General features: G+C 39.0%; 1 protein-coding gene across 5 annotated transcripts in view; it reads right to left on the bottom strand.

Annotated features, from left to right (window-relative positions):
• LOC122552872 (echinoderm microtubule-associated protein-like 6) overlaps window positions 1-23,696 on the bottom strand; it is a 525,254-nt gene extending 501,558 nt beyond the window's left edge. For all 5 annotated transcript variants that reach the window (XM_043695963.1, XM_043695964.1, XM_043695965.1 and 2 more), the window contains exon 1: window positions 23,290-23,696. In XM_043695963.1, the coding sequence (XP_043551898.1) occupies window positions 23,290-23,486 (197 nt within the window). In that variant the 5' untranslated portion in view covers window positions 23,487-23,696. The remainder of the gene's footprint in view (window positions 1-23,289) is intronic.
• Between the last annotated feature and the right edge of the window lie 462 nt (window positions 23,697-24,158).

Below are 24,158 nucleotides of genomic sequence, written 5' to 3'. Positions count from 1 at the left end.
CCCCCACCCCCACTCCGGCCTATCACCCTCACCTTGACCTCCTTCCACCTATCGCATTTCCAACGCCTCTCCCCCAAGTCCATCCTCCCTACCTTTTATCTTAGCCTGCTGGACACAATTTCCTCATTCCTGAAGAAGGGCTTATGCCTGAAATGTCGATTCTACTGCTCCTTGGATGCTGCCTGACCTGCTGCGCTTTTCCAGCAACACATTTTCAGCTCTGATCTCCAGCATCTGTAGTCCTCACTTTTTCCTCTTAGAAAGGTATGTTGACTAACCCACCTGAGAACAAGCTATTCCAAATCTAGTAGTGTGTATTGAGGTAGGATTAATCAGAGCTCTTGTAGTTAAGAATCCTCTAGGGAACAATGATCACATCCTGGTAGAATTTCAATTTCAGTTTGAAGAACAACAACTCAGGTCTCAATTAAATATGAACAAACAGTTGTCTAAGGTGTGCTGGAAAAATAGATGAAGGGGGAAATGTCAATCAACATACAGTGGCAGACAGTTGAGCAGACATTTCATAACACTCAAAAATTTACTCTTGTCAAAAAGGAGAACTCGTTGAGAAGGATGAACCACCATGATTAAGAACAATAGTTAAGGAGAGCATCCATTCAAAAACTAAGGCATACAAAGCAGAAAAAAAAGCAAAGTAGAAATATTAGGAACCAGCAGCAAATAACTAAAAAGCTAATAAAGAGAGAATGTCGTTGTGGTTCTGTTCACCAAGCTGGGAATTTGTGCTGCAGATGTTTCGTCCCCTGTCTAGGTGACATCCTCAGTGCTTGGGAGCCTCCTGTGAAGCGCTTCTGTGATATTTCCTCTGGCATTTATAGTGGTTTGTCTCTGCCGCTTCCGGTTGTCAGTTCCAGCTGTCCGCTGCAGTGGCCGGTATATTGGGTCCAGGGTGATGTGTTTGTTGATAGAATCTGTGGATGAGTGCCATGCCTCTAGGAATTCCCTGGCTGTTCTCTGTTTGGCTTGTCCTATAATAGTAGTGTTGTCCCAGTCGAACTCATGTTGCTTGTCATGTGTGTGTGCGGCTACTAAGGATAGCTGGTCGTGTCCTTTTGTGGCTAGTTGGTGTTCATGGATACGGATCGTTAGCTGTCTTCATGTTTGTCCTATGTAGTGTTTTGTGCAGTCCTTGCATGGGATTTTGTACACTACGTTGGTTTTGCTTATGCTGGGTATCGGATCCTTTGTCCTGGTGAGATGTTGTCCTGGTGGCTGTTGTTTTATGTGCTGTTATGAGTCCTAGTGGTCGAAGTAGTCTGGCTGTCAGTTCAGAAATGTTCTTGATGTATGGTAATGTGGTTAGTCCTTTGGGTTATGGCACGTCCTCATTCCGTTGTCTTTTCCTTGGGCACCTGTTGATGAAATTGCGGGGGTATCCGTTTTTTGGAGAATACATTGTAGAGGTGTTCTTCTTCCTCTTTTTGCAGTTCTGGTGTGCTGCAGTATGTTGTGGCCCTTTTGAACACTGTCTTGATGCAACTTCTTTGTGTGTTGGGGTGGTTGCTTTCGTAGTTCAGGACTTGGTCTGTGTGTGTGGTTTTCCTGCATATCTTTTTTGATTAGGGAATGTTGATTAGGGAAGTAAATTGGTAAGAAATATAAAAACAAACAGCAAAAGCTTCTCTGGGTATATAAATAGGCATTTGCTGAAACAAGTGGAGGATGACCACTGGAGGATGAACCTGGGAAATTAATAATGGCAGGTAAGGAAATTGCAGATCATTTCAATCAATTTTTTGCATCCATCTTCATAGTGATGGACACTATAAATACCCAAAAGATAACTGTTAAGATAGGGCTGAATTGGAGGAAAGATCTTTTAACATCTCTATCATGAGGGTCAGAGTATTTGACAAAACAATAATACTGAAAGGAATAAGTTGCCAGGACGTGATAACTTGCAACATTGAATCATCGATAGGCACAGGTGAGGTACCAGAAGACTGGAGGTTGGCTAACGTGGTGCCACTATTTAAGAAAGGTGGTAAGTACAAGCCAGGGAACTAAAGACCGGTGAGCCTAACATCAGTGGTGGGCAAATTGTTGGAGGGAACCAGAGGGACAGGATGTACATGTACAGAGGAACCACGAATATCGAAAACCAATTATCCGAAAATCAGATTATCCAAAGGAGATCTTGAGGTCCCGTGGAAAAATACAGCAAAGAAGTGTTTCCAACAGTGATCGAGTCTTTTGTTTGCAGTGATTAAACAGGCACCATCTCCAAATGACTGACCTCCCACCCTCTCTCTCTCCCCACATTTTCCCTGGAGTTCTACAGGGGGGTGTACCCTAAACCATCCCCTCTTCTCCAGATAATCTCTCCAACATTGTCCTGCGCAGGGCAAACGTGGAATCTGTCAAAAGGTTGCAGTAAAACATTTTGTGTGTGGCTGTGGCTGTGTGTGCTATTTGGAGACTTACCCCACAAAGGCAGCTGCAGCAGTTTTGTTGTTGGTGTCCATTCTGGCTGCCCCAGAGAGGGGTTGGGGGAGGGGGGGCGCAGGCTGGGAGTGGTGTTGGACAGGGTTGGGAGCGGGCGGGGACTGGGGGCACGGTGTTGGATGTTGGGGACGGGGTCTCGCGCACTGTGTACTGCTGCAGTCTCCTGAACAGGAAGCAGACTTTAAAAACTCCGAGCCCCAGAGAAAAGGCATTTAATCGATTAATCGAATAATTGATTATCTGAACTAAATAGTGCCCACTCATCTCGTTCGGATAATCGAGGTTCCCCCATATTTGGAAAGGCAAGGACTGCTTAGGGATAGTCAAAATGGGTTTGTGCGGGGCATGTCTCACAAACTTGATTGAGTCTTTTGAAGAAGTAACAAAGTGGATTGATGAGGGCAGAGCGGTGATCTATATGGACTTCAGTAAGGTATTCGACAAGGTTCCCCATGGGAGACTGGTTGGCAAGGTTAAATCGCATGGAATACAGGGAGAACTCACCATTTGGATACAGAACTGGCTCAAAGATAGAAGACAGAAGGTGGTGGTGGACAGTTGTTTTTCAGACTGGAGGCCAATGACCAGTGGAGTGCCACAAGGATCGGTGCTGGGTCCACTACTTTTCATCATTTATACAAATGATTTGGATGTAAGCATAAGAGGTATAGTTAGTAAGTTTGCAGATGACACCAAAATTGGAAGTGTAGTGGACAGCAAAGAAGGTTACCTCAGACAAATGGGTTTTTGATCAGATAGGGCATTGGGCTGAGGACTGACAAATGGAGTTTAATTTAGATAAATGTGAGGTGCTGCATTTTGGGAAAGCAAATCTTAGCAGGACTTATACATTTAATGGTAAGGTGCTACGTAGTGTTGCTGAACAAAGAGACCTTGGAGTGCAGGTTCATAGCTCTTTGAAAGTGGAGTCACAGGTAGATAGGATAGTGAAGAAGGCATTTGGTATGTTTCCTCTTATTGGTCAGAGTATTGAGTACAGGAGTTGGGAGGTCATGTTGCAGCTGCACAGGACATTGGTTAGGCCACTGTTGGAATATTGCGTACAATTTTGGTCTCCTTCCAATTGGAAGGATGTTGTGAAACTTGAAAGGGTTCAGAAAAGATTTACAAGGATGTTGCCAGGATTGAAGGATTTGTGCTATAAAGAGAGGTTGAATAGGCTGAGGCTATTTTCCCTGGAGTGTTGGAGACTAAGTTTTATAAAATCATGAGGGGCATGGATAGGATAAATAGGCAAAGTCTTTTCCCTGGGGTTGGGGAGTCCAGAACTAGAGGGCATCGGTTTATGGTGAGAGGGAAAGATATAAAAGATATAAAAGGACAACTTTTTCACACAGAGGGTGATACGTGTCTGGAATGAGCTGCCAAAGGAAGTGGTGGAGGCTAGTACAATTGCAACATTTAAAAGGCATCTGGATAGGTATATGAATTGGAAGAGTTTTGAGGAATATGGGCCGGCTGCTGGCTAATGGGACTAGATTAGATAGGGATATCTGGTCGCATGGACGAATTGGACTGAAGAGTCTGTTTCCGTGCTGTACAGCTCTATGACTCTAAGTGTTTTATGATACATTACAAAAATGGGGGGTGGTAAATAGTGAGGAGGAGAGCCTTAGATTACAGGAGGATATAGATGGGCTCGTCAGATGATTGAATTCAATTTGTCACTGATCAATCTAGTTAAGTGTGGGATGATGCACTTGGACAGGACAAACACAGCAAGGAAATACATGAATGGTCGAACCCTGGAAAGCACCAAGGATCAGAGGGACCTTGGTGTACACACCTCTCTGTCACTTAAAGTAGCAGGACAGGTAGATAAAGTGGCTAAGAAGATATATGGATATTAGCCGAGGCATAGAGTTTAATAGCAACTGCGATATGCTGGATCTATACAAAGTGTTGGAGACCACAGCTAGAGTTGTATGTGCAGTACTGGATGTTACTTAAGCTGGAGAGTTTTACTATGAAGAACGACTGAAGTGGTCTTCCTTGGAGCAGAAAAGATGGAGAGAAACATGATTGAGATGTATAAAGTTATGAAAGGCATAGATAGGATAGACAGAAAGGAACTTTCCCTTTGGTGGCACAGATTTAAGGTAAGAAGCAAAAAGTTTAGAGGTGATGTAAGGGGAAAAGGATTTCAACCCGAGGATGATAGGAATCTGGAACTTACTGCCTATAAAGGATGGTAGGGGCACAAACACTTAACATTTAAGAAGTATTTAGATGTGTACTTGTCATGCTAAAACATACAAGACTATAGTCCAAGTGCTCAAAAATGGGATTGGAATACTTGTGCTTGCTTTTGACTGGCACAGACTCAACAGGCCAAAGGGCCTTTTATTTTGCTGCTGATATCTCTGACTTGAAGTAGCTGTAGAGATTACAAAGGTACTGGTCAAAGTATTCCAAAATCAGTTCTTAGAACCCACGCTGATTTCTTCATTTTCACTCTAATCAATTTTTGGTTTGCAGCTGTGAACGTGAGCTAAGAATTGATAGGTGATCTTAGGACAGTGATAAGTAATTCACGTTAAAATCAAATAGAACAAACAAGCTATTATTTGTTTTTGAGGCCAAGCCTGAAACTTAACTGCAGTTTAGTTCTTGTTCAAAGAACTCCATAGAATTTTCAACTCCAGAGCAGCAGTATGCTTAGGGAGCAGATGTTTGACTCCTCATGAAGTCAGTATCTGACAACTGATGCCAGCAAGTCTGGGAGAAAATGATGACCAAACGGAAGGAGAGGTTGGAATATTTTTGACCTGGAGGGTTCTGAGGGAGAGGAGTCTGGCAGTTGATGCTGCAGCATGGAGATTTGAAAGCCCTCTGCCTAATCTACCATTATCAGCTATTGGTAGTTCAGTGAATAGAAACTAGCTTGCTTTCTCTCCATAGCTGCTGCCTGACCTGTTGTGATCTCCAACATTTTTGTTTCTAGTACGTTATAGCTTTAATTGCATCTTCAGAGTGAACTCAAACAGCATTGATCAACATCTTCCAAAATCAAGAGATCATTTCACATACCAGTGAAGCAGCACATCATGGAAACTGCTTAAATGATCTGACCAGTTTTATGTTTCCTTTTCTTAAATTTATCCCTTAACTGTGTTTGTGTCTCTTGTGACTTTATTTTATTATTTAATTTTGCTTTGCTAATGTTACCGTATTATTTGTAAATTATGAAGTATTTTGTTTAAGCTATCAAGTGTCAAGTACTGATTATTCATAAAGTCTCAGACTGGTTATTGAAAATGTCTGGTTAGGAACCATTGGGGTCAATTTTTGGGTCTTTGAAGGTTTTAATTTTACTTTATTATAAACACTGTTGTTATGAGGACTGATTTGATTTAGCTCCTAAATGTTTGTCTCCATGTCATAACACATTGAATTCTGGGAGGGTTCCAGCAGTGTGAAAAACTGATAATGTGACACTTTTAAACATCACCATGAATACGGGTTTTATTATGACTTGATGTTAATTCGTTCCGAGCATGTACTTCACTATTTAATTACTATGTTATTCTTTTTTTTCTCTTGAGTAATGTAAGATATTTTATTATACACTCTGGTTAGTTGTAGGTTAGATTAGTAGTTAGTTGAGTTTTGTTTTCTCCTTTATTTTCTCTTTATCTCTTCTTTTTGTCTGTTAGGTTTTGGTTATTTATTTAATAATTATATATTAATATTTGTATTTGTGTGTATTATTCTCCAAGTTTGTAAAAACATGTTAAATTTTCAATAAAAATATCTATTAAAAAATATTAAAAACCCAGATTCTGGGATTGATACACTTTTTAAAAGCAAGCTATCAGCACTTAGTGTTCAAGTTGTGCCCAATATCTAATTAAATAACAGCACCCAGAAAACACATGTTCCACGTACTCTACTAACATATGACAGGTAAAACAAAGTGAATTTTCTTCTATGAAAGACAGATTGACCTGAAGCTCTTTCAGACGGTACTTCAAGCAAAATGAAGGCCAAAAGCTCCATCTTCAGTCAATTACTAATCTCTTGTAGCACCAAATGGCTATGGGACAACTGTGATTGGTGGGGATACATTTCTCACTAACTATTCAGGTGACAGGGCAGGAAACCACTCCTTAACCTTACAGCATAGGAAATCTTTCAATACAAGTTTATGCCAGCTTTCAATAGAGCAATCTAGTCAGTACTATTTCTCTTGCTCCAGCCCCAGAGCTCTGCAAATTCATTTGTCACAATTATGCTTTTTAGCTCACAGTTCTTTTTAGCTTTCTGTCAGAAGGCCATTCCAAGTTAATATCACTTACTGCATAAAACACAATCATCCTCACAACCTGCTGTAAATCTAAAATGTCTTCCCAAGTGCTTGGACTATCAACCAACAGGAACAGTGTTTAATAGGGGTCAGTGGGGGATGGAATTGCAGCAGTACAAAAAATATCAGACAATGAAGACTAACTGGACTCTTTCTGCACAGTCAGCATGGACTCAAATGGGGCAAATGTCCTCTTTCTATGCTGTAGTCATGATTCCACCTGTCATTTCATCAATCTCCATATTCAATTAATCATCCAGTACAATGCCAACACTGAACATTTCCACCTGGTCACCTCCCTTTCAACTAGCACAAGGATCATTCCTTTTGTAGCACACTAGCCCTTTCACCTCACCTTATCCCTTCCTACCATCAGGACCTCAAACATCCCCTCAGACAAAAAAAAGCCTATTTTTCCATTTAATGCACTCTGTTGTCTGCTTATCAAGGTGTATTCTCTCCAATAGGGAGAGAAAGGTACCACCAATTAGGTGAAAGCTTTATTCAATCAGTGTGCCCGACCTTGATCAGGTGCTTCTTGACCCTACAATTGCTCATCCCATTCTGAACTCAATTTCCTGCATTGTTTATTTGCAATTCAATGGAAGACCAAGACATAACACCCATTTTACAAATAGGCTCTTTACAGTTATATGGACTCAACAGGGAGTCCAATAATTTCAACTCAAAACCACTGTTCTAGTTTATTTTCCAGATGGCTGTTTCTCATTAGTTACTTTAGATGAACTTTTAGATTTTTCACTTGCTCCATTACCATTTCCAATTTTTTGCACGATTGAGCAGTACACTTCTTTTAAGGAAGTCTTGCCACATTAAGTGCCATTTCTACGCACTGACAGTCCTTCACAAGATCAAAGGCTCTGAGGGTAGAAGTCCCCCAAGGCTGAGAGAACCATGGACTAGCAACCTACTGAACAATATGATCAATGGTAGGATGATGGCTGCTATCAATACAACACCCACCAGAGACCTTGAATCATCATTGGACCCCAGTGGTTGGTAGGAGTGATGCAAGAAAGGTGAGGTTGGTAGTAAGGGCAAAGTGAGTCTTCACAAGCTCCCATGCTTCCAAATGCCAAGTGCTTTCATCAGGCATGGAATTGCTTTGAACAAAAACAAAAGTGCCTTAATGGACTCAGCAGGATGGCCATTCCATCATGTCCCCACTGCCACATTCCTGCCCGATTAAATGTCCTTCCTATCACTAAATTCGCCACTGAGGAGCATACTAAATTGGTCTTTTACAAAACCCTTTCACAGAGTCATAGATAGTCATAGAGATGTACAACATGGAAACAGACCCTTTGGTCTAACCTGTCCATGCCGACCAGATAACCCAACCCAATCTAGTCCCACCTGCCAGTACCCGGCCCATATCCCTACAAACCCTTCCTATTCATATACCCATCCAAATGCCTTTTAAATGTTGTAATTGTACCAGCTTCCATCACTTCCTCTGGCAGCTCATTCCATACACGCAGCACCCTCTGTGTGAAAAAGTTGCCCCTTAAGTCTCTTTTATATCTTTCCCCTCTCACCCCCTAAACCTATGCCCTCTAGTTCTGGACTCCTTGACCCAGGAAAAAGACTTTGTCTATTTGTCCTATCTATGCCCCTCATAATTTTGTAAACCGCTATAAGGTCACCCCTCAACCTCCGATGCTCCAAGGAAAACAGCCCCAGCCTGTTCAGCCTCTCCCTATAGCTCAAATCCTCTAACCCTGGCAACATCTTGTAAATCTTTTCTGAACCTTTTCAAGTTTCACAACATCTTTCCGGTAGGAAGGAGACCAGAATTGCACGCAATATTCCAACAGTGGCCCTACCAATGTCCTGTACAGCCACAACATGACCTCCCAAGTCCTGTACTCAATACTCTGACCAATAAAAGAAAGCATACCAAACGTCTTCTTCACTATCCTATCTACCTGCGGCTCCATTTTCAAGGAGCTGTGAACCTGCACTCCAAGGTCTCTTTGTTCAGCAACATTCCCTAGGACCTTACCATTAAGTGTATAAGTCCTGCTAAGATTTGCTTTCCCAAAATGCAACACCTCACATTTATCTGAATTAAACTCCATCTGCCACTTCTCAGTCCATTGGCCCATCTCGTCAAGATCCTGTTGTAATCTGAGGTAATCTTCTTCGCTGTCCATGACATATCCAATTTTGGTGTCATCTGCAAACTTACTAACTGCACCTCTTACGCTCGTACGCAAATCATTTATGTAAATGACAAAACGTAGTGGACCCAGCACTGATCCTTGTGGCACTCCACCGATCACAGGCCTCCAGTCTGAAAAACAACCCTCCGCAACCACCACCCTCTTTCTTCTACCTTTGAGCCAGTTCTGTATCCAAATGGCCAGTTCTCCCTGTATTCCATGAGATCTAACCCTGCTAAACAGTTCACTCTCTCATTTGTTCTCCCTTTTATCACTGCCCCTGCAGTTACTAAAAAAAAATGATATATCCTCTACATTTTACTCATTTTGACAAGTCATGAATCTTAACCTTTGTCTCTTTCCTCATCTTTTTCTAAAAATTAAATTCAAGTTTCCAGAATCTGCAATTTGTTACGGCAATTAAATATCACTGATTCAAGTAACTATAGAACATTCTTCAGGGATGGAAAAAAAATGTATATGCCAAAGTAATCCATATTATCTCCATCAAGGGACTGAATTAACATTTCCCAGTCAGCTTCTGATTCTGGGCTGGAGAATTAGCTTTCTGAAACACAGAGTTCTGCCCATGAGTCTTTTTGATCTTTACTTTTCTCTTTGTGTACACACAGGAAATGGAAGAGCTCTGTTCATCACCAACCATCCCTTCTCAATATCCCAAACAACTGTCTCACCATTCAGTCATTGATTAGAATACCTTAATCATTTCAATCCTAAGACATTGCTGCAAGAACTTCTCAGGGCAATGTCCTAGGATCACCTATTTTCAGCTGCTTCAGCAATTACATTTCTTCCATCATAGGGTCAGAAGTGGAGATGTTTGCTGATTATTCTAGTATTTTTCTCAGGTAATGAAGCAGTTCATATTTGCATCCAGCAATTCTTGGGCAACATTTAGGCTTAGTGTGCCGAAGGTGTTGGGAAATGAAAATATCCATTGAGAGAATCTAATTATCTCCCTTTTGACACTTAAAGGCATTAAATATTGTGACTAATTGTATGACCAAAGTAGCAGTTGAGTTCAGCACTCAGAGTCATGTGACCAAGCTTCATTTGGGTTGGGGATGAAGGAGACAATTACCATTGAGATGAAGACTTGATCTACAGATAACCAGCTATCTCTGGTCCATCTCAAAGGTTAATTGGAAACTCATTATCACATCATCTTCCAGGATAGGTGTTACCTGCAATTCTATTGTGTATTTGTCTTTGGCAGTTTATAAACACAATAGTTAATTTGTGCATCATTGGGAAACTGATTATCTGACTGACTTCAACATTTGAAAAGCTTCCAGAAAAATACTACAGCACTAAATCCAATGATATTTATAGCAGCCATCTTTGTTCAGCTGTTTAATGTGCTTTCATAAACACAGTCACCTATAAATTATAAATAGATAATAAAGTTGGTTTTTAATCTGGTCATGATTGTTGGCTGTTCTGGTCTATGGCAATTTCCAGAATGTTGTTCATGATGGGGGATTCAGGAATGGTAATACCATTGAAAGTTAAGGGTAATCTGATCAAAGTCTTCAAGATATTAGCAGGAAAAGACAGGGTAGATAAACTATTTTGGCTGGGGATTCTACAAGTATGTGCTATAGTGTGAGAATTAGGGCCAGACTGTTCAGGTTAAATGTTAGCAAGCACTTCTACACAAACAGTGTTAGACATATGGAACGCTCTTCAACAATTAGCTGTGGATGCTTTATCAGTTGTTAATTTTAAATGTGAGATATTTTTTTGTTAGCCAAAGATATGTATAAAGAGTTAGGCCACTGATCTCATTGAATGGTGGAACAGGCTCAAGGGGCTAAATGACCTACACATGTTCCTATGAATATCAAGAAGGCATAGTTAGATCCACTCTTGTTGTGGATGGTTATTCCCTGAAACTTCAGAGATGTGAATGTTATTTACCACTTACCAGCCCAAGCCTGAACTTTATTCAGATCTTTCTGTATGTGGAGAAGGATTGCTTCAATAAGAAAGAATTTGTGAATGGTACTGACTTTGGGCAATCATCAGTGTGCTTTCCAACTCTGACCTGAAGGGAAGGTCATTAATGATGTAATTGAAGAAGTTTAGGCCTAGGACTCACTTTGAGGAACTCATGTAGTGATTTGGACTGAGGACCTGGACTGAGATGCTTTGCCTCCATTTGTCTTTGCTTTTTGTGTGACTCCAGTATTCTCCAATTCTCATTTATTTAAATTTCACTAGAAAAGTTTGAAGGCACATAATCTATCAAAAGTTACCATGATATTAAGGGTAATCACTCCTATTTCCTCTCCAAATGTCAGCTCTTATGTTAATGTTTGACTACAGTTGTAATTTGTTAAAAACAAATTTTACAGTTGTAATTTGACTACAGTTGGTAGCAGCCCCTCACATACTACAAAAAAAAGGGGGGAATATGTAGGTTTAGGATCTGGGTCTGAATTCCCCTGCACTCGATCTGTAGGGTGCATATTGTAGGTAATGATTAACATTAGGGATCAGGCTAGAGTTATAGGTCAGGGTCTCATGTTGTCAGGATTAGGGATGTGGGTGATCCAAGGTATAATAGATTTATGGCTAATCTATCAAAAGTTACCATGATATTAAGGGTAATCACTCCTATTTCCTCTCCAAATGTCAGCTCTTATGTTAATGTTTGACTACAGTTGTAATTTGTTAAAAACAAATTTTACAGTTGTAATTTGACTACAGTTGGTAGCAGCCCCTCACATACTACAAAAAAAAAGGGGGGAATATGTAGGTTTAGGATCTGGGTCTGAATTCCCCTGCACTCTATCTGTAGGGTGCATATTGTAGGTAATGATTAACATTAGGGGTCAGGGTCTCATGTTGTCAGGATTAGGGATGTGGGTGATCCAAGGTATAATAGATTTATGGCTTGTTTATTACATTGACAATTTATGTGCATTTCTCTGCAATGAGAAACAGAGGTTTGTATTTCATTGTTTACCTCCCCACCAGTGTGTGCGAGTAATCTAGGCCATATCAACCAGGAGAATTCATCTAATGTGAGGGTTATCCTCTCTATAAATGTGCAGCAAGATTTCAGTCACAAATGTAATTTGTGCTGATGTGAACTGCCTTGTTTCTGCACATATTAAAAAACTGCATACGATCCTAAACCATGCAGCTCATCACTTCTAGTAGACAGAACTACAAGCTATGAATCAATCAGGGGCTAAGTTTGACTGATTGGAATTTGCCTGCAAGAGATAAGAATTTTGAGAAAATTGTTTACCAGTGATTTAGTCTAGCTTCTTGCAAGTCTGGAAGAAGGTTAATCTAAGAAAAGCATTCAATTTCATTCATGTACAGCTAAACTGGAAAGATTTAAATTAAGTAAAATGAGTCATTTATTGGAGCACCAAACTACAAGACCCAAATGAGCCGAATTAAGAAAAATGCTGGAGAGAAGGCATAGTTAACTGAAGTTTTGTGAATATTTCGCACAGGTAAGAAATTATGAACTGTTGGGTTATCTGAAGCAGTGTGGCACTATACTCTCAAATACAAGAATGCGATAGTAGATCTGGTGCAGTGCAGTTCGGATGATCATGATGAGCTACTGAGCAGAAGATTAGGAAGAGACAAAGTACGTTTTAAATTGAATCCAACTGATGTTGATAACTAGCTTATGTGCCAAGAAATATGAATTGTTTTTGTGCAATTATAAAAGATTGAAAGTTACTATATCTAAGATCTAGCTTTAAACATGTGTAATTGATTGTTTTGATTCCATTGCTGCTCATCTCCTGCGCAGAGAGCTGGCAGTAAACACACGTGTGACCAAAGTGAGTAAAATTAATGAAAAGGGATATAAAAAAAAATTTTGGACCAGAACAATAAAAGCTAGGGAGAACCCTACTTAGTAAGAACTGTCCACAAGATGGATACAGGCAATAAGACAATTGGATAATCTTTTAAGAATGTTTGATTAACCATTTAGAGCATATGTAGTAATAATTAGTATCCATTGTTTTCCTTTGGAAAATAAAATTGAATAGATATTACCCCAGATGAACCTGGGAAATAATGGAGTACTCCTTTCCCTCAAAAGATGTGGATTGTGTGAATCTTGGGAAATCCCCATAGAATTTTCCTCCTAATTAATGGAAACTAAATAATATTGCCAAGTGAACACATTGTTAAGTTCACATCTGTAGTGAACTATATTTTAATGTTAACGCAGTTGCAAAGTGATTTGGTGGGGAAATCATAATTTGGGTTTTTATTGACTAAATGTTTTATTGTCCCGAAAGGTATGAAATTGAAAATTAATTAAAAATAAAATGCTGAACTAAACCAAAGAATTGCAGATGTTGAAGATTTGAAACCAAAACAGAAAATTACCAGAAAAAAATTACAATAATCTAGTGGTATTATCAATGGACTGTTAATCCAGACACCCAGGAATTGATCTGAGAAGCCAGGTTCAAATTTCGTCACAACAGATGAATCCATTATCGATTTGTGAGGAAAACTCATCTGGTTTGCTCATATCCTTCAGGGAAAGAAACTGCTATCCTCACACATAATTCCAGACCACAAATGTGGTTGATACTTGACTGTCTTCTGGGCAAATGGGATGGGAAATAAAAGCTGGACTAGGCAGACATGTCCTCATCCCATTCATTAGGTCTGGCAACATCTGTGGAAAGAGAGTTAAAGTTCGGATCCTGTAACCCTTCTTCAGAACTGATAGAGGCTAGGAAAAGGTGGTACTTATGCTGTTGACAGGGAGTTTAGGAGAAGGAGAGGAATAAGCAGAATTGGGAGATCCTACAGCCTTCAGGACCCAGTTTCAAATTCAATAATTTTACAGCCCGTACATCATCGTCTATGTCTTCTACCCACCCTGCACTCCAGGTCCACTCATGATATGTGTTCCAGCACAGCCAACCCATTTTCATCCAAACATTGTCCCAAGTGTCAGTTTTTCCTGGTCCCTGGCATACTATTAACTATCCCTTTGTATGCCTAACTTTCTTTTTCTCTTTCTGGACTCCATCTTCATCTATCCGTGTTCTTCTTTCTCTTCCAAGATGTTTCCAGACTTGCTGAGTTTCTTCAGCTATTTAGTTAAAAATAAAACTTCAGCAGAACTCCTGTAAAGTGAGAATATTCAACTTGCTATTTGAGAAACCAACAGTTCTCAGAGAAGACCGAAATAAAAGTAGTGACTTGAATCCTAGGCAAAACAATCAGATATCACAGTTACCATATTCCAATGAGTTAGATTTTTTTTCTAATCAATGCATTCAAAGATATTAGACAACTTTAGAATAGGTGAGAGTTGAACCAAAGCCGCCTTGTTCAGAGGTAGAGACACCCACTGTGCCGCAAGAACCCTCATTCTCGCTACTTGGTTTAGCATGGCTTGGGCAGTACAGCTGATTCAATTAATTGTAATTGGCCCTTCTAAATGATAACTTGGCAATGATTAGGATACATCGGTCCCCACAGATATTTGCTGTGTAAAGAAAATATACGGGTGAATTACTGAAAAAATGGTTTTACATATAGTGTTCACAAATGTCACAGTAACTGAATTAGACAAGAGATTATTTAGGCAGAGAGAAATCCGTTGCCCAAAGAGCAATTCTAATGTCACAGATATTAGCATGCACTGAATCAAATAGAACAATTGCCACCAACCCACAGTTATCACTTTAAATCATTTTGGTACTCTACTCATTGAACTGCATATTGCTATACCCTGTGGCATCAATCTAGTTATGATTGAGGTGGATATCTCAACTCTCTCTGCAATCTCTGTTTGATTGCTTGCAAGGCCTGTCTGTACATCACACATTACTGCTGCTAAACAATTCCTCTTTACTTTAATGGCACTGTGTACAGCATGTGTCCAGCTGAGCAGAGCTTGGAAAGGGCTGTGTAGTTGATACAGACTCTCCACTAATAGATTTGCCAATATCATCCAGTCTGGCTTATTTGTGAATAGAAACACTAAGTGAAAACCTGGTCTTATTAAAATGCAAGTGTCTAAGCTAGTGCATTGTTCAGTTTGCCTGATGTTGTAGTAGTCATTCACTATAATTCACTTACAAATGTGCTGTAGGAGATCAAAGATATGTTGCAACTTATTATGAAACTGATCAAATTTTACTTCTTGTTGAAATCAGCGCCTTGTATTTGAAGCAGCAATGTAGCAAAACTGTACGTTTCATATTACTGTTCCTTAGAAATTGACAAAAACTTGAGGAATCCATGCATGTATGCTTAACTCAGGAGTTCCTGTCAGTGATTTTACAATTCCCAATAGAGTGCACTACTGAAGGCCCCTTTAAAAAACACAATCAAATAAAAATTACTGAATAATCAAGAACTTTCCTTTACACTATTATTCTAATAAAAATGCTTAAATGTTGCACCTTGTTAAGTGAGAAGTAACTGGACTTTAAAATGTGTGCTAAGCCAGATCTATTTATTAACAGCTTCATTGGCTCTACAAACCTAATTTTATAGTTACAGACTTTTAAATTCCTCCATCATGACTAAGCAAAAACTAGCAATTTTAAAATCGTTCTTAGATGTTAATGTTTAAGCTTCTACTCTCAATCTGTAGGTATAGATGATTTATTTTATTCTCTATAAAATTAAAGTGGAAAATCTTAAGTGAAAGGGATTTCTGCTTGCCGTATTGACATCCCCACTGTTTCCAGAAACCCAGAGATATTCCCATTTGGTATCAGAATCATTAAAAGTTATCAGGAAAGGAAAAATTCATACCAGAGATCACGAGACCTTCAAGACCAGCTTTCTACAAGGTCAGCAGCGAATTACATTACTTCACTACTGACCAAAATGTCAGGACCATCAGCAGAATGACAAGTAACTTGCTACTATTTAAGTTGTTCCACCAGGCAGGTGGAGGTTTCCACCATCCGGTCCTCCAGGATCAAGAATCCTGAAAATTCACTAATCACTAACACCTTCTCTGCATTTGAAAACTGGAAACTGAGGAGGCAGACGTTTTGTTTTTTGTTTTTTTTTATGCAGAGAGGGAAGCAATAGACCTAATAAGTGACTGTAATGGCATCCAGCTGATGCAATCAATTTCATAAGGATGCCTATCAGAATGAGAAATTAATTACACAATAAGTGAAAGCAATAGAATAATGGAAGATGATTTGGGGAAGTATATGGTAAAGAAGATTTGATGTACATGCAAATGGGTGTGAGAAGTGCTATAATGGAGCTAGTTTGACAAGATAATGTAAAAGGGTGGTGTGTCAGACGTTGACAATATTAAATTATTCACTTTTTCTGACTCAATTAGGTCACTAAAGAAACTGAATACACAAAACTGGTCCTATTCCTGTGTTGTCCTCCTCAGCCACTTCCAGTCATTTCTTCCCCATGTCAGCAATGAATTAGCTCCCACTGCTAACTGAGAGTGCCTTTCTCCAGCTCCTCACTGGCAATGCCAGCTCAAAACAAAGCATTGCTAAACCATGATCCTTCTTCTGCAATCCATTATTACATCTTTTTGCAACTCAGTTTGGGTCTTTAAATACTGGAGTTGAGACTGAGTTACATGGATTAAAGTCACAGATCCTGTTGCACATTGGGCCTTAAACCCGTAAGTGAATTCTAATGAACTGGCGAGTTTAAAAGGCATCATTAGAGCAGTGCAATGTGTCTTTCTTTGATTTGTCAATTGATCACTCCCCACCACATTTTCATGATATATTAACGCCTTTAATCTTATCAACAAACCTCCTGTGCTGCAACATATCAAGTATCTTTTGAAAATACTGGTGGCATTGCACAGTGACTTAATTGGCTGCTGCCTATATGAAAAGGGCAATTGATCTGATTCCCGGTCTTCCTCAGAGGAAGTCCCCCAGAGCTGAGAATGATTTGGGAAGCCATCACAAAATTGCTCCCTTATATATCCCGACTCTCTACCCCTGCAGCCAACACTACCACTACCCCACAAATTCCAGTCACCCACTTCCATTTCTAAGTTTCTCCTTTCCCCTCTCCATCTCCTTTCCCCAGCTCAAACTTGCACACTTCTTAGCTCCCTGTACTTTGTCCACATCTCCTGTCCCCAAACAACACACACCCTACATCTATTTCATGGCTTCCAAATCCTATAAACCATTTCTTCATCTTCCATGAATGAATGTCTGCTTTAGTTTCTAACTGGTCCTAACTTTTCTTTAACAATTTTGTTATCACAGTATGACAGAATGATTTATATTCAGCCTGTTTGTCTATGCTGGCTCTCCAAAGGAGCAACTTACCTTGTGTCACTTCCCTGTACTTCTGGCCAAAGCCTGCACTCTCTCTCTCTCTCTTTCGGATAATAAGTCAATTCAGGTCATAGAGATGTACAGCATGGAAACAGACCCTTCAGTCCAACCCGTTCATGCCGACCAGATATCCCAACCCAATCTAGTCCCACCTGCCAGCACCCGGCCCACATCCCTCCAAACCCTTCCTATTCATATACCCATCCAAATGCCTCTTAAATGTTGCAATTGTACCAGCCTCCACCACATCCTCTGGCAGCTCATTCCATACACATCATGGACCAGAGAAAAAAGTCTGAGTGAGGGGTTGCACAGTTAGGACTTATATAAGTAGGAATTTCTTCTCTCAGAGTAATCTGTGTACTTCTTATGACACAGCAGTGTAGAGGTTGGGTTGCTAAGTATATTCAAGGCTGAGACAACACTCAGTATGGGAAAAAAACATGAAAGCAGTTGAGGATCATCAAATTAGCCTTGACCTTATTGAATGGGTCAATATTCAATAGGAAGAGTAGACTCAATGGCTTACGTCTGCTTCTACATCTTAAGAGTTGATCCCCCACTTCTGGCACCAAATTTTTAGCTTTTCATGTATAAATTGATTCCTGATATTCAGCCCTAAAGTCTTTTATTTTTAATTTTCCTTCTACTAGTTTTGAGAGTGGAGTCAATGGGACGCTCAAGTAAATCTTTTTTACAATCGCTCTTTTGTCATTTAAATGACAGAAAAACTATTAGATAGCTGGGACCAGCTATTTTCTGCTGAATTCAGGACCACGGCCAGCAACCATTGTTATTTTCAACCCAATACACCTGCAACGAACATTCAATATTAACTTAACCAATAGTTCTTATAAAGTAGGTTAGCTAAACTATGCACAGTATCACAATATATATGTACTCATTAAAAAAAATGAGTGCCACAAATACAAAGTTTATAAGAGAATATTCTTTTACAGAACTATGCAGCTATGGAATCCATTTCCAGTACAATATGAGCAGTCAAGGCAGAAATGTTCAACATTCAAGATTAGATTGAAGAGGGGAAAAGAGAAAAAGTAAACAAAATACTGAGCTACAGGAACATGTTGAATAAAATATGATTACACTATTTGCTTTCTTTGAGTGAAAATGTTGACAGGCATTGGTCAAGACAAATGTTTTCTTCTCTCAAGTTATCACACCTTTAGAAATCTTGTACACAGCAATGTATATGTGGATATTGACCTCTAATCTTGCCAAGAATCTTAAGAATCAAGGTCACCTACAGTCAATACTTTTGGAACAAACAAAAAAAAAGTAATCTGTACATTCACTAAAATACAGGATCAATTTTTATTCTCTGCTCAGAAGTGTTATTTTGGACTCAAAAAGTTAACTGTTTTTCTCGACACCAATGTTGCCAGACCTGCTGAGTTTCTCCAGTATTCTGTGCTTTTTAAACATTTTTAATCTTTCATTCCATATTGGGTCTTCAAAATAGGATCCATTTACAAGATGAATTCATATTGATGCAATGAACTCCAGCAACAGTTGAAATCAAGAAAATTACACCTTCATTCAGAAAAGTTTCTGTGCTCACCTGTGCATGAAGTCAGGAGGAGCAGGAACACAACTTCTGTGCCCATATTAAATTAACATAGGACACCACCAATGTTTTTCTCCTCCTTCAGTCAACTCCCAATTTCCATTAATCCTCCAACTTCCAAATTTCCCAACCAACAGCTCACTGAACCAAGAGGTACTGCAATACTAGCAAAAACACCAACAGACACTTAAAATTTATCTGGATTAGTGGTGCTGGAAGAGCACAGCAGTTCAGGAAGCATCCGAGGTGCAGCGAAATCGACATTTCGGGCAAAAGCCCTTCATCTGGCCTCAACATTCAGAATAAATTCATTTAAACATGCACCCCCAACATTCCCCCACACCGACCACCTCCAATCTATGCACCTAAAGGCAATTGTATTAGATTTCCTAACCCCAAGTGTATATTTGTTCTTCCCAATGCAGCACAAACTAATCAAATCATTGATTTGCTATGTGTGATTTCAAAATCCAATTATATGATGCAGCAGATTATATTATGTAAGAAATTACTAAGGACCTTCAAAAATTAGTTATACCCATTTCTTTGCAACTTGTATAATACTTGTTTTCACACAAACATTTCTAAAGTTCTACTTTTCACCTACCAATTGTGGGATGTTGAATTTATTGCACTTTCCATATTTGCAAATATGATTCACAAGAATCACAATTAAACAAAACTTTTGATCTTTAAATCGGAAGCTCTCACCATTCAATGTGATTGAGTTCAGTAATCAATATTCCTAAGAACTGGTTTCACTTGGTTGAAAATGATGTGTGGATGTGAAAGAAATGAAAGTGAATGGCTAAACAGAACAGGTACCATGACTTCTCGTTGCGCGGGCAAGCAAGTGCACACTCTGAGGAGTAAAACCCCACTATTCCCAGAGTCATCACAACAGTTAGAGATTTCAAGTATGCATTATTCCCCAATTTACCTACCTTTTAGAACCCAGGTCGATGGAAACCTCTGACCAGGCTCTGTACTTCACAAAAATGACTATTTGTTATAAATAAATGGATTCTAAATACAAATAAACAATTATTTACTTTCGAAAAACAGCTTTATCTGTTAAAACTAATTCCCTTAAGAACCCCCCACCCCCTCCATTTACACATACAGACAACACAAACAGAGACAAAACAAAAATGGTTATTATGGGCAGTGAAAAAGCCTGGGAAGGCTATCCACTGAGTTTACTGAAATGATTCCTGTGCTGATCAGAATGCTGCTTCTCAATATTCCTTCTCTAGATACTTGTTTGCAGGAGGTGCAGGGACTGGTTCCAATATATATAAGTCACAATATACAGTCACTGGAAAGTAGAATCAAACTGGCTATCTTGAGGATTCGGATACTTTTTCACTACAGAGTAAAAACACAATGTCTTTTCTTTCAGAGGTTTTATAGTTTTTGCCAAAGCATTTGCATCCCAGACTGTCCAGCTACCTCACAAAATTGCTGTTAGGCAGAAGACCTTTGTCATTGATAGTCACTACTCCATTGGCCAACCTTGGACTATATCAGCACTTTTCCAATTCTGATTTGTTTTGCTTCCCTGATTTTAACAGTTCCACCAATGGTATCTATGCCTGCAGCTGTTGAGATTCTTGCCTTTAATCTCTTCACTTCTTTTTCCTGCTTTAAGACGATCTTTGAAACCTCTCTCTTTGATGAGGCCTGTGGTCATCAGACCTAATGTGCAGCACGGTAGCTGAGTGATTAGCACTGCTGCCTCACAGCACCAGGGACCCAGGTTCAATTCAAGCCTTGAGTGACTGTCTGTGTGGAGTTTGCACATTCTCTCTGTGTCTGCATGGGTTTCCTCCCACACTCCAAAGATGTGCAGGTCAGGTGAACTTGTCATGCTAAGTTGCCCATCGTGCTCGGTGCATTAGTCAGAGGTAAATAGGTCTGGGTGGGTTACTCTTCAGAGGGTCGGTGTGGACTTCTTGGGCCGAAGAGCCTGTTCCCACACTGTATGGAATCTAATCTAATATCTCCTAACAGTCAGACTCTATTTCATTTGATAATTCTCCTGTGTAAGAGGGTGTCATTTAAATATTGGAATTTTGTAAGATTCAGGTGATGTACATGCATGTATGCCAGAGGTGGAAATTTTATACTTGTACAATTTAGTTCATCAAGAACACAGGAAAAACTAAATGCTTTTATTTTTAATATTATGAGCAGTAAATGGAGATGTTGATGTCTTCTAATTTACACTAAAAAGAAATCAGAATTTGCTGAAGAAGTATAAAAATCTAAGTATTTTTAATTAATTATAAAGATTCTATACTATATTCACCCTTAATGTTAAGATGTTATATGTATATAAAAAAAGCAAGCAAATAAAGTTTGCTATGGATCAAATCAGCCTTGACTTTTGATACTTATGGCTTAAATTTTCAGTTCCACTGCAATTTGCAATGTTGTCCAATTGATTGTATATTGAGTAGATTAAATAAAATATTTTCATTTTAAACAATTTTAACCAGATTCCATTTGTAACAAGTCAAATATTTTTTTTTGAATGCTATCTGAAATTAATTGGTTTCATTATTTCATTTACAGGAAGCTGAAATTTTGTAGAGTCAGAGTCATACAGCACGGAAACAGATGCTGTGGTTCAATCAGTCCATGCCAAACATAATCCCAAACTAAACTCGTCTCACCTGCTTGTTCTTGGCCCACATCCCTCCAAACCTTTATGTTTTCTAGGTATATTGATTATCTGCTTACTTTTAGATATCCCTATTAACATGATACTTTGAGACCACAAATTCATCACAAATTTAATAATTTTATAGTCATTGTCAGGAGTGTCTCAGCCAACACACATCATAAATAAATTAACTGTTAGTAAAGGTTAATAAAACATCACAATTAGTACATGGGCTGTTGTTACTGACCTATTTTCAAATCTTTTAAAAGGAATTCATGTATGGATTTTAATTCAACTGGTTTTGTCAAGAACAAAGCTTACAGTTTTTAAACATTAAAAATATGATGATCAGCTTTAAACTAAAGTGAGCATCTTCCTAACAACTACAAAACGCTGCTGGTGCTGCTTTTCAACCATCGCAATAAAGCTTAACTCCTCGTGCTAAAGACAGTGTAAGCTAATATACAAAATAAATGGCATTCAGGTCAAAATAAATAGTTTTACAAATATTTGTACAGCTAAGATTACATTAATACATTAAAGTTGTGAACTGATATCATAATAAAACTGTTGCAACTTTCCTAACCACTTAACCACTTTTTCTTTAAAACTCAAACTCAAAACAAGTCACAATGGTGGAAAGAGAATTATGTGGTGCAATATAATAATGTGGAGTTTTTCAACGATTTAAAATAATTGTTAAAGGTTAATTTTGTACACTGACAGTCCCAGAAAAATTTCAAATAGAGGGTACTTCATAAGAAAAGGAGCACTGTAATGAAATTACAGCAATTTTTTTTTAAAAGCTAGGCTTTCACAGCGCTATTAAAATACATAAATGCAAAAAAAGGAACAGAATGGCAGCACTCAAAAATCATGAAAATTATTTTAAGTGAGATGTATTGTAATATATATGAAGATCGCTTTTTGTTCTACTTCACAGCGTAAAAGGAATAAAACCAAGATCAGTATTCATCACGATGCAGGAGTGTTAACGTATTGAACTGTACCTCATCGTTGCAGCTGAAGACGTTTCAAATTTAGCAGCGGAGTTGTCGTTGGTAAAAATATAGTAAAATAGATTCGGCCAGTTATTACTGTCATGTACGGTACCTCCCTCCGAAATAATTTGCCTTAGCTTATGTCTCTATAGACGATGCGTAGTAAAACAATTTCGTTCACCTCCGCGTCAGTATTTATTGTTTACTTAGAGATTATTTTCATCTCTCTTTTCAATACCAATGGAAACATCAAAACAGACAATGGTTTTACTCAAGTTACGTAAACCAGCAGCCGAGTTAGGACAGTACCAAAAATTATCAAATCAATGTAAAACTGAAACATACTTGGAAACATGTATCTGAATTTCTTGAAATAATTATTTTAAATATTACTCAAATATGAAATCTGAACTAAAAATGTGCTTAAAATAATGACACATATACACTGAAATGTATTTGTTATAAAAATAACGCATCGCATATTTAATACTCCAGTTTATCCATAAAGATGGCTATAAAATACTGTGAAACTTGATGCTTAAAATAAATACATCTGATATAATCTGAAAAAGCAAACATAGGACGTCAAGAATGATATTCTACGTAATACAAATATACTGTAATTTAATATTGAAAGCATAAATCATATTTTTAAAACAACTGGTATACTGTTGGGGACTATTCTTTTGTTAAGTATTACATTTCATTCCGCATGGTAAATACTACCTGATAACATCATCGTTATGGCCAAGGAAAAATTTCTGTGTGTGTTCCCTGGTGTTGTAGACAATTCCCACTCCGGCAACGAAGTAGACCACCTCCTTGGCAACCGTGTAGTATAGATTATTCCGGCACTGGTGACCTCGGTAACCATAAACCCACTCTAACCGCAGCTGGCATTTCGGTGCAGTTCTATCAGCCATTTCCTTCCCTTCCTATTACTTATTTGCCGTCCTTCTCAATGGCTTAGGAAGAGTGCTGCAAAAAAAAAATCGCTTTCAAGGGCAACAAATCTTTAGCAAAATTTCAGAAGCACAATCTCCCGTTCACAAAGTACCTCTTCACAATTGCAATAACAACTTCAATGATGTCAGCTAAATGCAGCAGCAAACAGCTAACACTGAAGGACGGGGCTGAGTTCCGTTGGAAATGCTGCGCGCGCTCGTTACCAGGTGGGCAGTAACGCTTAGTAACGGCGCAGGGCAGCCGTTGACGTCTGTGAGGGATATGGGGAGGGAGGCGTAAATGTGCGCAAAGTACGTGCTCGAGCGTCAAACCGCGCGCTTGGAGACGGTCCGCAGAAACAGTCCCTGAAATCTATTTCTGTTCCTCCGAGGGAGTTGCGGAAATTTTGTTTCCAAAACTCAATGCTGGCATCAGTATATGGCACGTCATCAAGAATGGGTTAATGGTTTGAGTTCTGATATTTGCTGGTGGTGGAAATGAAGAGAGGGCGTCTGAAAACATGATATAAAACTGTTTGCCCACCGACAGAAAGCAACTCACCCAGACTCCAAATCAGTGACCTCTACCACCCAGAAGGACAAAAGCAGAAGATGCATGGAGGCAACTTGAAATCACCTGCAAATTCCTTT

The sequence above is a fragment of the Chiloscyllium plagiosum genome, chromosome 9, assembly GCF_004010195.1.
Source record: "Chiloscyllium plagiosum isolate BGI_BamShark_2017 chromosome 9, ASM401019v2, whole genome shotgun sequence".
NCBI classification, from domain to species: domain Eukaryota; kingdom Metazoa; phylum Chordata; class Chondrichthyes; order Orectolobiformes; family Hemiscylliidae; genus Chiloscyllium; species Chiloscyllium plagiosum.
Note: the sequence above shows the minus strand (reverse complement) of the source record. Positions and strands in the feature narration are given on the sequence as shown.